The sequence below is a fragment of the Anolis carolinensis genome, chromosome 5 (assembly GCF_035594765.1).
Source record: "Anolis carolinensis isolate JA03-04 chromosome 5, rAnoCar3.1.pri, whole genome shotgun sequence".
Lineage (NCBI taxonomy): Eukaryota > Metazoa > Chordata > Lepidosauria > Squamata > Dactyloidae > Anolis > Anolis carolinensis.
The window spans coordinates 12,061,806-12,079,260 of NC_085845.1; the positions used below are offsets into that span (position 1 = coordinate 12,061,806).

Sequence of the window (17,455 nt, forward strand, 5' to 3'; positions counted from 1 at the left end):
AAAGGTTTTTGTTTGGAAGCATGCCCAACGAGCAGAACACCAGAGCATGCAGGATTGGTAAATGTACGTACCATAGATTGTTGTATATGGAAATATTGGTAGTAATAAGAAATTCTTGATAGGATTCACAGTTTGTCCGGTTATGCTGGTTATGCTGTACTACTGTACAGTATATAATAAATGTTCATTTTTTTGTTCAACAATAAATGTGATTCTTTCTTCATGGAAAAATAAGGTATCCCCTGAAAATAAGACCTAGCGCATCTTTGGAGCAAAAATTAATATAAGGCACTGTCTTATTTTCGGGGAAACACTGTACCATCTGGAGATGCTCTAGCTGGTTTTCGTGCACAGAGCAAGAGATTGGACACAATGGTTCATGAGGCCCCTAGCAACTCTGCAATTCAATTCTATTTTATTCAATGATGTGTAGTATCTTTCATGCTGGAAACAATAAATGGCTGTACGTCATTTGAATTCAGGTCTCCCACATTCAAATAAAATATATCACCTATACATATCTAGTGGATGTGCATCGCTTGTAACCCTACAGATGTTGCACAACTTGCATCATACCTACAGCATCTGGGTTTACCTCATCTGCCTGAATTACATTATGGCTTAATGTAAGAAAAGGAGGACACATCGCCATCATCCATCCTTGGGAGCCACAGGGCAACAGTCAGCACACAAATAGTCTCCTTTCTTTTTTGTGGTCTCTCTCAACCTCTTACACAAACACATATCTGTTTGCTACAACACTTGATTGGCACGCCATGTGCAGTATTATCTATTTTTACATTTCTTATTTTGCTTTTTGCTTTCCAAAGGGAAATAAAAGTGTCTAAAACCAAGATAATGGAGTCACAAGACATACAAACAAAACACCCTTGACAAATGGGAGCCCTTGGAAGAATTCACTCCTGCAGCACACGGTTGGTACCAATTTGTCCCAATGACAAAATATTGTATGTTTTCATATCTTTGTCAATGATGAGCAATGATGTAAGCTCACTACAGGGAAGACATACAGTGTGATAGTATCAGAACAAGAGGAGGTTGGACAATACATTACAAAAGAGAAGGTACCAAGGGGCTACCACTATGAGTTTCTTGTAATAGACCTATGAAAAGTCATGGGGTTACCATAAATTGACTTAAAGGTGATTTGAAGGCACATATATTCACACATATACCTGACACATATTTGCTCCTGCAGCAACTGGCAGGATCAGGCAGGTTCTTAGCAACTTTTCCCACACTTCTCAAGAGATTTGGATAGAGATTGTTTAATCCAAAAAATGGTGTAGTACCAGCTAGCTGGTCTGCCTTTTCAGACTTCATACAAAGCACACGCACGCACCAAAATCTTTGGGTTACAAGCAGAAATTGTTTTGTTTTGAACTCCTTCATCTCTACGCAGCAAATTCCTCTGACTTTTTCTGTCCCTCAGCAGTTTCACGTGAACACACACAGAACAGAATTAGGCAACGAATTAAGGTGGCTTAGGTAATTATAGACACACATGCTAGGAGTCCGAGACAGGATTAAAAGAGGGAATTGCAAGTTAAGAGTTCTTCCCACATGCTGCGAAGGGAGGAACGGGGGCTCCCTTTTTGATTCAACCTTTGGGTGGGTTCCAGGTGTGCTTATACAAGACCACCCAATTTGTACACTGCTTTTCTATGGCATTTTTAAGACGAAAGCTCACAGGCTTACACTGCAGGTCTGCATTGGAACGTGAGGTAACAAAGATAGAATAAAAAGCCCTGTGGTGAGTCAGGCCGCTGGATCATCTAATCCAGGACAATCTCTCCCTTGATTCTTCTCTCCCTTGATTCTCAATGTTTCTTCTAACACTCCTTTCTGAGATCTTCTTTGATAGAGAGGCTTGGGACCTTATGGAAGTATAGCATGCATGTGCTATCTCTGAGCTCCCCAAATCACCCCTCCTCTCCAAAAAAGTAGCATAAAATATAATAATAATAATAATAATAATAACAGCAACAATAACAGCAGTAACACTTCATTTACATTCCGCCCTATCTCCTCAAGAAGACTCAGGGCAGATCACAGTACACATACACAAACATTCAATGCTGTTTGGACAGACAGGATAATACAGGCAGAAAGAAGGTATGTTCTGTTGACATCCAGCTCCAGCGCCTTGGAGGTTGTGCTCAAATGTAGCCACAGAGGGCTGCTGTCTCTCCATCCTCTATGATGATGAGCCATCAGGACTTCCTCCTTTCTTTTAGTCGCGAGCATTTTCTTGTCTTTTTCTTTTAAGTAAAAGGTAAAAGGTAAAGGTTACCCCTGACATTAAGTCCAGTCGACTGGAGTCGGCATTGTCCGTAGACACCTCCAAGGTCATGCGGCCAGCACAACTGCATGGAGCACCGTTACATTCCCGCCGGAGCGGTACCTATTGATCTACTCACATTGGCATGTTTTCGAACTGCTAGGTTGGCAGAAGCTGGAGCTAACAGCAGGTGCTCACTCCGCTCTTCAGATTCAAACCTGCGACCTTTCAGTCTGCAAGTTCAGCAGCTCAGTGCTGTAACACACTATGCCATTGGGGGCTCCTTTTTCTTTTATGCTGTCGTAAAATACCTCCCCCGCTTTTTAGCGGTACCTAATTTCTTTACTTACAGCTCTAAGCTGTTTTCGAGTTGCTTAGGTAAACAGTGAGCTGGGCTGACAGTCGGATGCTCATTCCAACCCAGGGCTTCGAACTGGCAACCTTTCGGTTTGTAGATCTTATTGCTGCTGATGACTTACCAGCTGTGCTAAAGCCAAGCCAAGAGACCTTACTAACCATTTTTTCCCAAAAATTTTGAGAAAAAAGCACTATTGGGTTCACTAGAATTAATGGGAGTCACTCAAGGGCTTGGTTACAGGGGCCAAAATGAGGAACTTGTCTCAAATAAGTATTCTGCCTTCCCAAATGAAAAGTTCATTCTGCCTCCAAATATTTACCATTGCAGAGTGAACCAACTCCTCCTTCTCTCCTTTTCTATCTTTTCTCCTCTCACTTGCTTGCTTTCTCGCTCTCTATTGCACAGTACAGGTTGAGCATCCCTTATCTGGAATTCCAGAATTTGAAATACAGTAGTCTCACTTATCCAAGCCTCACTTATCCAAGTTTCTGGATTATCCAAGCCATTTTTGTAGTCAATGTTTTCAATATATCGTGATATTCTGGTGCTAAATTCATAAATACAGTAATTACAACATAACATTACTGTGTATTGAACTGCTTTTTCTGTCAAATTTGTTGTAAAACATGATGTTTTGGTGCTTAATTTGTAAAATCATAACCTAATTTGATGTTTAACAGGCTTTTCCTTAATCCCTCCTTATTATCCAAGATATTCGCTTATCCAAGTTTCTACTGGCCTGTCTAGCTTGGATAAGTGAGACTTTACTGTACTCCAAAATTGTCCACATGGTTGTCTGAGATAGTAATACATTGCTTCATGTACAAAATTATTAAAATAAATAAATAAATATTTTTAAAACTACCTTCAGCATATGTGCATACAGTGTATATGAGTGAATTTCATATTTAGACTTAGTTCTCATTGTGTATGTCTATGCAAAACCAAGCCAATGCCAGAAACCTGGAATCCCAAACACTTCTGGATCCAGGCATTTCAGATGAAGGAAACGCAACCTATACAACTGATTGCTAATATAAGAAATATCATGGATATTAACTTGAACAACCAAAGCAAAACAAATGAAAAGAAGGAAAACTTAGGAGTGAATAGATTCCCCTCTTTGAAATGGAATCCTGCCGAAAAGTTATCATTCATCCTAGAACGCCCAAGGCCTGTCAACCCGACTCCTACATTTTTGCCTTATAACCACCCACATCTACTGATTAATTCCCTTCCCTGCTGCTGATATCTATTCATTATTAACAGCACTGTAATTCTAAAGCTAATTGCAGTGAATAAAGTAGATTATAGGCACATCAATCACCAAATCTTTTATTTCAGTGCAAGAGAGTAGGGGTGGGTAGAAGGAAGGTCATGAACTACTACTACTTCATCTCTGAGTGATTTGCAGTCGACTGGCAAAAGATTTTAACACTGTTGTTTGACAATGGAGCATAAGTACAAAGAAAAGACCTTGTGCAGCTAAAATAGGATACTAAAAATGAAGAAAGCTAATGGGAAAGGGATGCATGCTCAGTTCAGTGCTGGTACTGCACTCATTCTTAGCTTAAACCAATGGTTCCCAACCTTTGGGCCTCCAGGTGTTTTGGACTTCAACTCCTAGTAATCCCAACCAGCTTACCAACTGTTAGGAACTGTGGGAGCTGAAGTCCAAAACACCCGGAGGCCCAAAGGTTGGGGACCACTGGCTTGAACCCTTCCTCAATGCACAATTAGACCATGAGGTTGGTCTCTGGAAAGTTAGTCAGTAGTTAAAATGTTCCCATGACAGGCATCCCCAAACTCCAGACCTCCAGCTGTTTGGGCCTACAACTCCCGGAATTTCTGACCAGCTCTTGCCAATCTAGCAGTTTGAAAACATGCAAATGTGAGTAGATCAATAGGTACTGTTCCAGTGGGAAGGTAACAGCACTCCATACAGTCATGCCAGCCACATGACCTTGGAGGCATCTACGGACAATGCCTGCTCTTCAACTTAGAAATGGAGATGAGCACCAACCCCCAGAGTCGGACACGACTAGACTTAATGTCACCTTTACCTTACTTCTGCTTATACAGGAATAAGAACTGATTGTTAAAGGAATCATGAAAATTTATGGAATTTATATCTGAATCTGACTGCGTTTAGCAACATGTTTAGCTCATTAAGTTCAATTTAGTGCAATAGAAAGTCATAAGGTGCAGCCTTCTTGTATTAGCTGTATCCAACTGGCTGCTGTGCTTGATTCGTTCCTATAACTGAGTAGCACTTAAAAGCTGTTTTGTTGTTTTAATGTCAGTTTCTAGCTGTCTTGGGTATGTTTTTCCAAAGACAGAAAGGAGAAGTAAATATCATATAATAATTGTAGCTTATTGGAAAATATGCAGACCAGGCGGGTTGAGGAACGATTTTAAGCTCCAAGGAGATGATGTCAACCATAGCAGCCATTAACATAAGTCAAAGAGGCAGCAACATGCACTGGGAAGGAACTGCAAAGTGAATGCTTGCCTTAACCATTGTTCCTTTCAAAATTGTTCATTACTTTTTCCCTTTCAACACAAAAGCCCTTGCAGGAGCTGAGTAGAAGTGCCAAGGGAAAGGGAAAAGGTGGGCAAGGTTTGGCACTGAGCAAATAAAAGGAAAGCTAATTTCCTTTGCTGAACCAAATCCACAAAACAATCAATGCAACAAATATCATGGTAAGCGAATAGACGCCAATTGTTAATTTATAAGATACTTTCTGTACTACGTACAATATACAGTATCCTGCTCATGTTACGGCATAACTGATTTGCCAAAAGCTTCGTAAATGTGTTCTCTGGGACCAAACCACACAGTTTTAGTTCTGAAGCAGCTGCACTTTCTGTCTATCCCCAGTCAAGGAGAGACACAACAGGTGACCAACAGCAACACAACTAGTTGAGCGTTACATTGCCAAGAGTGGACAAGGAGGTTGCCAATTCCCCACTTCAAGGGGAGCAAATGCTAAGATGGAATTTAATCACTTAATGGCATGGCCACCTTCCATAACCATAGCAATAAAGTGACCTTTGAGAAATTACTGCTTGCTGTAATGACCCCACAATCTCATCATTAAAAAAATAAATAAAAAGGTTATTGTATATACTCATTTATAAATTGAGGGAAGGTTCTGAGGCCAAAATTATGTATTAAATGGGTCGTTCTGTGCCACCTCAAGGTCTTAGCCTCCCTTGAAAACATCCATCTTTGTTGATTTTTGGAAACGAAACAGACCACCAAGTAATAGAAGGGATATCCGGGAAAAGCTAAGAAAGAATCTGGTCCTAAACTTTGAAGGCTTTGAATGGATCAGATATCTGACTCGGTGAAAGTTAGACTCTTATACAAGTTGAGCATCCCTTATCCAGAAATCCCAAATATTCCAATAGCCAAATTGCCCACATGGGTGGCTACACCCTTTGCTTTGTGTGGTTCAATGTATACAAAGTTGTTTCACATTAGCAGGTCTGCAGATACGGAAATCTAACTTGATTAATGAAAAGGGGGTTAATGGGTTCATTACCTGATTAGCATCAATACATCTACACCCAACTTAAGTAAACTACTTTGAATTTTTAGAAGTACATTCTGTGTGTTTAGGAGGTACATGGACCTATTGAAGTAGGTGCTATCAAAACATATGCATTTCTTCCTCTGTGACCATGAAAGGGGTGACTTTTTTTTTCAGACTGTGACTGTCATCTCAGCTTTTCAAAGCGCTTGCATTAATAATTAACTTCTCTAAAGACCTGTGTTGCCTCATTAATTAGAGATGCCCTTTTTAATCAATTAGAGCATTCCTTTTTAAATCCATTAATCTAGCCAGTTCATCATTGAAAGACGACAGACATAAACATTAAGAATGCAGAATGCGACCAGTCCTTGGGGAATATTCTTGGAGCAGCCGATGCACTCCAGAAGCGTGCAAACCAAGCTTTAGAGTTCAGAAAGAATGAATGTTTACATTGCTCATGTGCTGTCTCTCTCATTCTTTCCCTCCTTCTCTCTCCCTCACTCCATCCCCATCCCGGTGTCAGATGACAAGCTGTACTTTTCCATAATAATTTTTTGTGGGTTTATTTAAGGTAAGACAGAGGCAGGTGGCAAGATTCAAAAGGAGGATAGTGTAAGATGTATGAAATGATGAAAAGACACACCGGGACCTTTGCCATGAGTTGGCACAGGGAATGATAACATGACTGAGCCTGAATCTTTGGCTCAGCAAAACAGTTGGCGAGTGCTGCATACACTGCATTGAAGAACTAAGAGGGTCAATATATGAGCCACATTCAAATTTCACTTCAGTCAGCAAGCAGACCTCCCAATCTACATAGGCGTCAGAGATCTCAGGGGTCAGAAGTCTCTGTAAGATTGTTTTGTATTATTTCACTATTATACCTGCAGTGAGGATGAGGCAAGGATATTGCAAGACAATGGCAAGAACAAGACTACCTTAAAAACCATGGGAGAAATATGGTTTAAAACTGGGACCTCCCTGGTGTCAGTCATTACACTTCACTTGTTCTGTTCTTCGTCTTCATGTTTTGCAGTTACAAGAATTAGTTTACGGGACTCTCAGGATTAGTCGTGCTGCCCTCCTTTCTTCCCCTCACGCTCTTCTCTGCAAATCAAAAGTTTCTGCTTTCACATTAAGACCACAGACCTTTTTTAAAGTTGGTTTGTTCAAGTCATTTCCAACCTATGGGCAAACCTAACACAAGGGCTTCTGGGGCTGAAGATGTGTGACTTGCTGAAGATGTGTCACCCAATGGGTTCTCAGGGCAAAGTGAGGAATCTAACCTTGATCTCCAGAGTTGTAATCCAACACTCAAAACATTATGCCACATGACTAGTAGCCATTATACCTATATTATTCCTCTAGTATCGGTCCCTTACTATATACCACTAGTAGGGAGTGGGTGCTCCTGCTCTCGTTTTTGCTGGTGGAAACTGTCAATGTGGAGGTCAGGGTGCATGTTAGGTGGGTTTCTTCAAAACACCATCAGTCATCTGGTCCAGCACCCTGATGAATTGGTTGCAATCGTCTGCCATACCAATTCCTCTGTTCAAAGTCAGTCTCAAACACATCTGTAGTCTGAAGTCCAAACAGTTATTCAATATCTATAATACATATTTACAAAGCACAGAAAAAGCAATCGCTCTGAGCTGGCATTCTTCTATAGCCTCTTCGCTCCGGCAAGCACAGCTCAACACACTCAGAGATAAGAAACACATTCATCAGTCTGCAGGAAGTCCCCAACCTCCAAGGCCAGAAATCATGCCTGATAGGTCATAGCAGGCTGTCAGTCAAAACTAGCCTGCTGTTAACTGTTTCATTACTGAAACACACACTCTTGCAAAACAGCAGAAAACACTTGATTTACATTTCATACACATACAACCATAATCCAACAGAAACTACAGTGACCCTTATTTCTTTTTTTTAAGTAGTCACACATTTCCCCCCTGGTTTGGAGATAATACAGACTTATTCCATTCCACATTAGGTTTATCCATATCATATCAAAAGCCCTATTTTGGGCCCCAAAACCTGCCCTCGACATATGCATGAGGTTAACTTATACACAAATATATACAGTATCTGGCTCCTGTGGAAGAGCCTTTTTACTGATGTTTGTCTTAATTGCTTTCGGTTCAGTAGTTTTAATATCATAACTGTGGTTTAACATGTGTCTGATTGTATCTGTTCCTGCTTTTTTCAGCTTATCATGAGCTGCCTTGAGCTACAGTTTTGCAGAAAAACATGGGTTATACACCAAACGCACAACCTGCCTGGTTCCGCCACAGATTCACAGAAAATTTGGAATCTTAATCAGTGGTTCGAGTTGGTACCAATCATGGTTATATCTGCTGATTGTACTACATCCATGTGATATGTGTGTGTGGCCAGGAGTTTGGAAGATTGATATGGTAAGCTGTCTTGCAACATGATGAACAGTGGTGCTAACTTGCACTGGCTAACCTCCCTCAATAATCAAAAGTTATAGGTTATGTACTTGTAAGTAGTTACTTGTCATCATTAACAAAATGATGTAGACATTCAGGGTGATTTGAAGATTTTATTGGGCAGTAGTGATATTATCCTTGGTCATTTTGACTGCATATGTGTGTGTATTTTGAATTTTAAATGCATGTCCTTTGTTTAATCTTTGTTTTGTGTATTTTGACATGTATTTTATACAAATACGTTTTAATATGTGTATTTGTAATGTTTTTGCAGTTTATGTGTTTTAATTATTCTTAATATGCCATGAGGAGAGATGGGTAAGAAATAAAATTAGTATTAATTGATACACAACAAGATTAGCACACAGCAAATAAGACCACTATGCTGGCTGTTGTATTGGGAAGTAGCCAATGTGTGATCCAAGTGTCTAGGACTATGTGATGTATTGGTGAATAATGTGTGCAGATTCGAGTAGGGAGGCCTTTTGAAGCTAACAAATGGTGATTTTGTCAGTGCTGATTGTTTTCAAGTGCTGGTCAAGGTTTTTAGGCACTGCACCCAGTATGCCAATCACCACTGGGACCACCTTTACTGGTTTGTACCAGAGTCTTTGCAGTTCAATCTTTAAATCTTCGTATTGTGTCAGCTTTCCAATTCCTTCTCGTTGATTCTGCTTTTGCCTTGGATTGCAACATTGACGATCCATACTTTGTTTTTGTTTTTTCCACGATTGTGAAATCAGGAATATTGTGCTCCAAAACTCTGTCAGTCTGAATTCAAAAGTCCCAGAGTAGTTTGACGTGTTGATTTTCTGTAACTTTTTCAGGCTTGTGATCCCACCAGTTCTTTGTCACAGGCAGTTGGTATTTGTGGCACAAGTTACAATGGATTATCTGAGCAACGGTGTTATGCTTCTGCTTGTAGTCTGTCTATGCGATCTTCTTGCAGCAGCTGAGGATGTGATCCTTCGTTTTGTCTGCTTCCTTGCAGAGTCTACTAGTGTGTGTGTGTGTGTTTGTGTGTGTGTGAGCCAGGAGATGCATTGTCTTTTCTGAAGTCTAAAGGGCTGCTGGCAAAACAAAAACATGGAGCTGTTCCACAGACAAAAGAAGAGCTATAGGGAAGGCCGTATTTACCATTATTCTAAAGGGGAGCAAAACCAAGTAAGAGATGCCAAAAGTCCAGCTCTGCAGGTCTCAGAGACATACAGGATCATGCAGTTTGCCAAAGGTCCTGGAACAAGTTGTATAGGGCTTTATAGGCCACAGCCAGGACTTTGAATTGTGATAAGCTGGCCTCATAAATGAATACAGACTGGCATTGTGGAAACCAACTTATCAAACTGCAAACAGAGATGGAGAAACTAATTTCTACACGTGTGAGTTCAGTATAGATAGCAAATGTTTAACTATGCTTAATACAAAAACACAACCAAATCATTGTTTCCCACGGCTGATATGCTATAAATCCTTAAGCAAATGTGAGATACCACAATCTAAAAACAATGGTAAAACATAATTTGATAGGTCTGTACAAGATCATGGAATTCAGCTAGTTTTTTAAAATATTTTGATAATGGATTCATTGGCATCTCTTTCATACAGTCCATTCCAAGCACTCAGGTCATTACTTATCTTCAACTTCTAATTTTCTTGTACATTTCCTAAAGGCAGGTACTGTCCAGCACCATTCCAGCACCCAAATAGACGGCAGGCTTCCAAAAAAGAAAAAGAAAAAACCCTGGCTGAACCATACTAGGATTCTGCCTAATCAGATTATGCAGCATTTACTTTCCAGGGAAAGCTGCGTTTTAAATCACAAAATGTTAAAAGCTGCACATTAACCCCAGGCCTTGGGTGACATGACTGCTGCTGAGACAGAAGCAAAGGTTACACTATACACTCGCGCACAGAAAGACCATACTGCAATCTACAGATTAAATTTAGACGCTGAGTCAGATCCATATTAGCAGGCATTTCTATTTGAAAAAATAAAACCTAAGCCATATGTATGGCCTTTCAGTTCAATCACTCAACTCAAGTGGCCATACTAACAAGATCAAATATTATCAAATAATCATCCTTCACGTATGGGCGTTTTGGATGCTACAAGTGGCAGCAAAATAGCAACTGAATGTTATCAGAAGTGCTGAAGGCGAGAGTCTTGCTGGTTTTTGAATCAACATTTCCACCGCAAAATGCAAAGGGAAGAGTTGTGCATCTCCTTCAGAGAGGAAGCCAAACTGCTGAATATTAATTTTAATGTCCTACACATGCTAGAGCAGGTATGGGCAAACCTCGGCTCTCCAGATGTTTTGGACTTCAACTCCCACAATTCCTAATAGCCGGGGGGCCAAAGTTTGCCCATGCCTGTGTTAGAAGCAGAAAAACTAGAGTTCCCTTTTCAGGTTTTAAAAATATGGTACAGTGGGCATTTGGAATCTGTTGGGGTTTCGTTCAGAGGTCCAACATGAATACCAATATCCATGTATGCTCAAGTCCATTTATATACAATGGCATAGTAAAATGGTGTCAATTATGTAAAATGGTAAAAGATCAAAATTCGCTTTTTGAATTTAAAAAAATATTTTCAAGCAGTGGGTGGTTTATTTATTTTATTTACAGCATTTATATTCCGCCCTTCTCACCCCGAAGGGGACTCAGGGCGGATCACATTGCACACATAAAGGCAAACACAGAGACAGAGACAAGATGCAGGCACCGGGCTGGCCTCAAACTCATGACCTCTTGGTCAGAGTGATTTGTTGATTTGTTGCAGCTGGCTTGCTTTCCAGCCTGTAGGCCCGGGCCGGTTGAATTCATGATAAAGAATCTATGCACTTTACTTATTCGTCTATCCTTTAAATCGTTGTTGCACTAGTCCACCCACCCATTACAATAAGAGAAACTGATTTTGGTTGCTGGTTGGATGCCTTTTTATATATTGTTATAATGTTGTTTTATTCTGTCTCACATTGCTGAATTGCATTTTTATGTAGTTACATTTTAAACTGTGTCATTTGGGCTTTGCCCCATGTAAGCCGCCCCGAGTCCCTTCGGGGAGATGGGAGGCGGGGTACAAAAATAAAGCTATTATTATCATCATCATCATCATCATCATCATCATCATCATCTACAGATACAGAGGACCAACCAGATACAAGTCTGTGAAACAGGGCATCCCAAGGCAAGGGTGAGCAAAATGTAGCTCTCCAGGGTACAGGGTGGAGGACTCCTCTATTTTAATGGTCCTCGTATCTACTAGTCTGTTTCCACAACCTCAAAATACTAGTCCAGGATATCTGAAGTAATATATCCTCCCATATGAGCCTCCCTCTGTTTTGACATGTGGGAAGATCCTATTTTCTGTCCCATTACCTCCAGAGATACATCAACTCAGATCGTTATTTGGAGGACCTCATGATCCCACATGAAGGTGCCCATGTTTTGAGATCTTCAAGGGAAGTTTCTCTCTGTCCAACCACCCAGTATGAAAGGAATACAGCAGAAGACCTTCTCTATGGCTGCTCCCAAGATCTAGAACTTTCTTCCCAAAGAGATTACCACCTCCTTACCATCCATCCAAACCCAGATGGTGGACTGTTGGTCCACCCTGAGTACAAGCACTGAGTGAAGTTTCAATTAGACATCAGATTAGCATCTCTAAATGAAATGCAGGATAGGGCACCTTTCATTTCTTCACCTTAAGCAGAAAAAGAATTCTTCCTAACATTTGGACTAAATCTCTTTTCTTAGAATTTGAATCCATTCGTTCTTGTTCTAATCTCCCTTTTTTTTTCTTCTCTCCAAGCTAAACATAACCAGCTCCCTAACTAGTTCCTCGTAAGGCTTGGTTTTCTGACCTAGGATCATACTGATTGTCATCTCAGGACACTTCCCATCTTGTAGATATCCTTCTTGAGGATATCTCTTATTTTAATTGTGCTTGAATTTCAATCCCATTATAAAGAAATAATGTTTTACAGGTTCTTTGGCTCATGATTGACTAGCAAAAATAATTAGCTTGTTTTAAGTACATTTCTGCTACTTTTAGTGGTGACATATTAGTGACAGTGATAAATTTATGCTCTAACTAAGGAGACCTACGATGATAAAGTGCTACAATTCCAATGACTGAGTCACTTGATTCAAAGCCCCGGTGTTCTGAATACATTAAGAAGGGTCCAACCAGGACAGCATTTTAAATAACAATTTGTGCTCTTGACATTTAGCCCAGCTTCTGTCTACCTAACAGTTCGAAAACAAATGTGAGTAGACAAATAGGAAATGCATTAAAGTGGGGAGGTATTTAGGTTCGGCATTTTATCAGGAAAAATGAGGAAGTTTACAAACAAAGAAAGCTTTTTGGCAGGGAGATCGAGCAACAGCACCCCCGGTGGCCGGAATCGAACACAGCCTTCAAAGACACTAAAAGATGGGAAAGCCTATATATACCTCTATCAGTTTTCTGCCTTATTGTTATAATCAGCAATGAATGTTTGCAGTATATGTGTTCTGTGACCTGCCCTGAGTCCCCTTCGGGGTGAGAAAGGATAAATATAAATACTGTAAATAAATAAATAAATAAATAAATAACAGTCAAAAGAAGTCACCTTGACATAAGGGTGGGAAACATTTTGTGTTATTTTAGCTTCCATCAGTCCTTGCAAGAATATACACTTGTAAGAAGTGATGGAAGTTGTACAACAACATTTGAAGAGTCTTATATTTCCTTTCTTGTTGAGCTCTCATGTGTGGCAAAGCAAATAACAAAAAGAAATGAGGAGATGCCAAACAGAGACAGTCCAGTATATTAAAGCAATTTACAGGCTGTGTCATCCCATTAGTGCCTTCCATAGTCTCTCTAGGATGCTGAGAGTCAGATCGTATTCCTTAGCAAATAATCAGATGGAATCTAATAAACTCTCAGTGGCTAAATTGCAACAAAAGAATTCTGGGTTTCAAATAAGACATGAACCCAGCATATAACCAGTTCTTTGTGAAAACTGTTAACATCCACTATATATGTAGATTTAGCAAAAACAATGGATAGCAGACCGTTGCATATGATTTCCATATTTTGTGTTGCTAAAAGTATGGGACAAAAGTAGAAGAGAATAACTGTGGAATGGAAGACTCTGCTGATCTTGCATTTCCTAATATCAATTATAATTTGAAACAGCATAGCCCCCAGGTCTGCAAGGGATATGTTCCTGAACTTACAGAAAAAAAACAAAAAACATGTATAATCGTGAAGTCTATTGAAACGAACAATCACTGGAAGTTACCATAGAGTAACCCCAAAGAAACTAGAAAATGCCTGGAGAACTGTCTAGGAATTTGCTAAATCCTCCAAGGTGACTCCATGGAAGCCTCTGACAGAAGCATAACACAAAATCAATTCAGAACTTAGAAAATTCTATGAGAGGACATATTTTGTCAGATGCAGTCAGGTGAAACTATGAGTAAGGAAACAATGGGAATAAAGATTGGATTGTATATGCAAGAAACATGTCTTTTTTTGTTTCTTCCATTTACAAAACAAATTGAATTCTCTTTCCAAAAAAAACCCACAAGGAACTCTGAGGAAAGACAATTTCCCTTTGCTACAACACCTAGCACACAGCTGGTACAATGCAAAGAGAAGAATTAGGAGGATTAACATTATTTGGGAGTCCCTTCTCTAAGCTGTTATATTGGCTTGGAAGAGCATTAGAACATCTGTAAGAAAAAATCCTTGATTGTCCAAATGTGGACAGTGTTGCCATGATATGAGAACCTTAGAAGTCACGGCTAAACTCTGCACTTCAATTTCCAGCCAGAACTCGAACTTGGTAGATTTTTTTAGCTTGTTAAATCAGCACCAGCCGAAGCCAGCCTTGGAGCAAATCAGTCTTATGCAAGCTTCACCAACATCCCATTGCCCCTTAATCTTCTGAACTGCAACAGCCCCTGCTAGTCTATTCCCGGATCTCTTAAGAAACAAGACAGTTGGGTTAAAATCTCCCAGACTGCAGGATGGTAACAATGCCAGATGAGGTTAGCATGTGGATTTATCTTTCCCTTACAGTGAGGAATGCTCTTAAAGCTATATGCATATAATGTTTGAATATGGGACAAATGCAAGAAAAACTTGGGCCCTCTAGGTGTTTTGGACTTCAACTCCCACAATTCCTAACAGCCTACCGGCTGTTAGGAATTGTGGAAGTTGAAGTCCAAAACACCTGGAGGGTCCAAGTTTACCCATGCCTGCTTTAGAAGCTGCATCAACAACGAGGAGACCCAGTGTTCTTCCAAACCCAGAAAAAAACCAAAACACTTTCTATTCAAAATTGCAGCAGTGCAAAAAGCTATGAAGCCATAATCCAACTGCAGGAAAATAATCTGGAGTCTCTACCATCTCTGTTAAATCTATCCTTAGTTGACACCTTGAGAAACATAACCCCTTGATTCAGAAATGAGCTACCACCATAATGTCAAATAGATCAAAGTGCATGATAACCCCATTGATGGTAAATCAAATCAATTCAATCCATTCCGGAAAGGCACCACTTTGCATACATTTGCTCAGATCCATTTTTTTTACAAGTGGTTTCTACATTTTGTATCAAATAATGCTAAATGTTACCGCTCACATACTTTTATCCTAAGTAGTCATCTTTATTAGTTCTCATTGGCACTTTAGTCTCTCTTGAGAAACATTCAAAAAGAGCCCATTACTCACTGAGTGGTTTGAGGATGCTACTGCTCGTCTCATCAGCATTTTCGATGTCAGACCGGTCCGAATTTTCAGAAATTTTCTCCTTTTCTTTCTTTTCCTTGGGCTTTCTTTTGTGGCGGCGTCTTCTTCGGTAACTTTTAGGCACGTGAACCCCGATGTAGACTGTATGATGACCTAGAAAACATAAACATATGGCATTTTTATTACAATTTGCAAATTTCATCAAGTAAGATCAATGTAACAAAAACAACCACACCATCACTCTTAAGCATACAGTAAATGCCAAAATAGAGAGATAGAAGAATAGAACTGGGCAGGGGGAACAACATGAGATTTCTACTGAAAATGGCAGCACACTATGTTATTTTATTTTCCTCTAAATCTTGTAGGCAACTTTATTCCTGCTTCTACAGTGGCCTTGAATTTCCCATGAATTAATGCAATGTGGTCCAGCCTTTAGTTACCCGAGGGCCAAGTAGACACGCCACGGATTATAATGGTCAAAGAGTGAAGCTTCAATATGGCCGTTATATGGCCATTTCTTAAAAACTTAAAGCAATAAGAAGGATAAACGATTTTTTCCAAATGTTAAATTAAAATATTTTTCCAGTAAGAAGGGCAAGGGCCAACAAAAATTAATTGGTGGGCTGCATGCGGCCCGCGGGCCATGGGTTGGACCACACTGAATTAATGGACTAAACTGTGTGAGAAGGGAAGGACACACAACATGTTGGCACTAGGATATGCCCAAAACATCAAAGAACAGGAGAGAGATCTGACTACTAGTGTGGTATTTTTAACAGCAGCTCCATCTCAAGCTTTATGATCATTTTCACCCAAGTTTTAAACGGCAATCACATTAGATACATGTCAATGCATAGGAGGCTATTCAGTCCTTGTTTATGACTTGGAAAATGCTTCAGATTAAGAAATTACATGCTGGTAGTCTTCCTTTAAGTACATAAAATGCAAGGCAAAGCAGGCTGTATCTAGCTAGTCCTGCAGATAGCTCTGAGAAACACAAAAGTAGGACATTAAAGTATGTTTGAGTGCCCATCCTCATGAAACCATGCGGAAAGTGCTTTTAAAGGCTGTTTTATGAGTTCCCCTGAACTTGTGGTGCAATGATCATGCTCACAGATTTGGAAAGACACATTCTGCTGCCTAAACAAAAGCCTAAAACCCTAATCTTGCACAGACTATTATACATGCATATGGCCACATGAATAGATTCTTCAGGGTTGTGCGCCTCCACAGTTCACAATTTTCCTCCTTCCAGAGAGAATGGTGTGTTTATAAACAAGTCCACCACACCTGACATAAATATGAATAATTTTAATATAGGGTAGAAGTGGGAAAATCCAACTAAATATACCAGTGGTTCCCAATCTGTGGTCCGTGGACAACTAGTGGTCTGCAAGAATTAAAATATGGTCTGTGGCTTCACCATTACTATTAAGGATAATAACACAGCCCAACCAAAAAAAAAATTTCTTGGTGTCTTCGTTTTTAGGCCTGTTCCTGGGGTTATTTGGGGTGCTGATTCAGAAAATTGCATTGGACAGACCACATCAGCTCTAGATTATTAAATATGGTTTTCTGTGGGTGAACATATGGAGACTACTGGATGGCATATGTTATGTATCAGAAACTAGACTGATGTGGTCTCTCCAATGCAATTTTCTGAATCAATCAGCATACCAAATAACCAAACAAATCTAAAGTTGACCAAAAACTGATTAGTAACCCTTTTGGTACTAATGTTGGAGAGTGATCCCTGGTCAAAAAAAGATTAGGAACCACTGGAATATATAGTATATACATTTTAGCTCATCCTGGTTCTGCAGATCAGAGAAATGCTAAAAGCATTTTCAGTGTCATGTGGCGAAACAACTTAAGAAATTCGATCTTTGCTTCATCATTTGATAACCCATCTCCCTTATATTAATACACTCTCCCTAATTTCATATAGAACACAAGCACAAAATGCCTTTGATATGATCAAATAAAATCTGGCTTGACCCACTCATTTCTCAAGAATTTAGGGCGGAGAACTACAGATAAACATTCATCCGCAAACAC

General features: G+C 39.8%; 1 protein-coding gene across 4 annotated transcripts in view; it reads right to left on the reverse strand.

Moving 5' to 3' along the window:
• Positions 1–17,455, reverse strand: part of slc4a4 (solute carrier family 4 member 4) — a 258,202-nt gene that overhangs the window by 140,357 nt on the left and 100,390 nt on the right. For all 4 annotated transcript variants that reach the window (XM_062981084.1, XM_062981086.1, XM_062981083.1 and 1 more), the window contains exon 3: positions 15,377–15,547. In XM_062981084.1, coding sequence (XP_062837154.1) covers positions 15,377–15,547 — 171 coding nt within the window. The remainder of the gene's footprint in view (positions 1–15,376; positions 15,548–17,455) is intronic.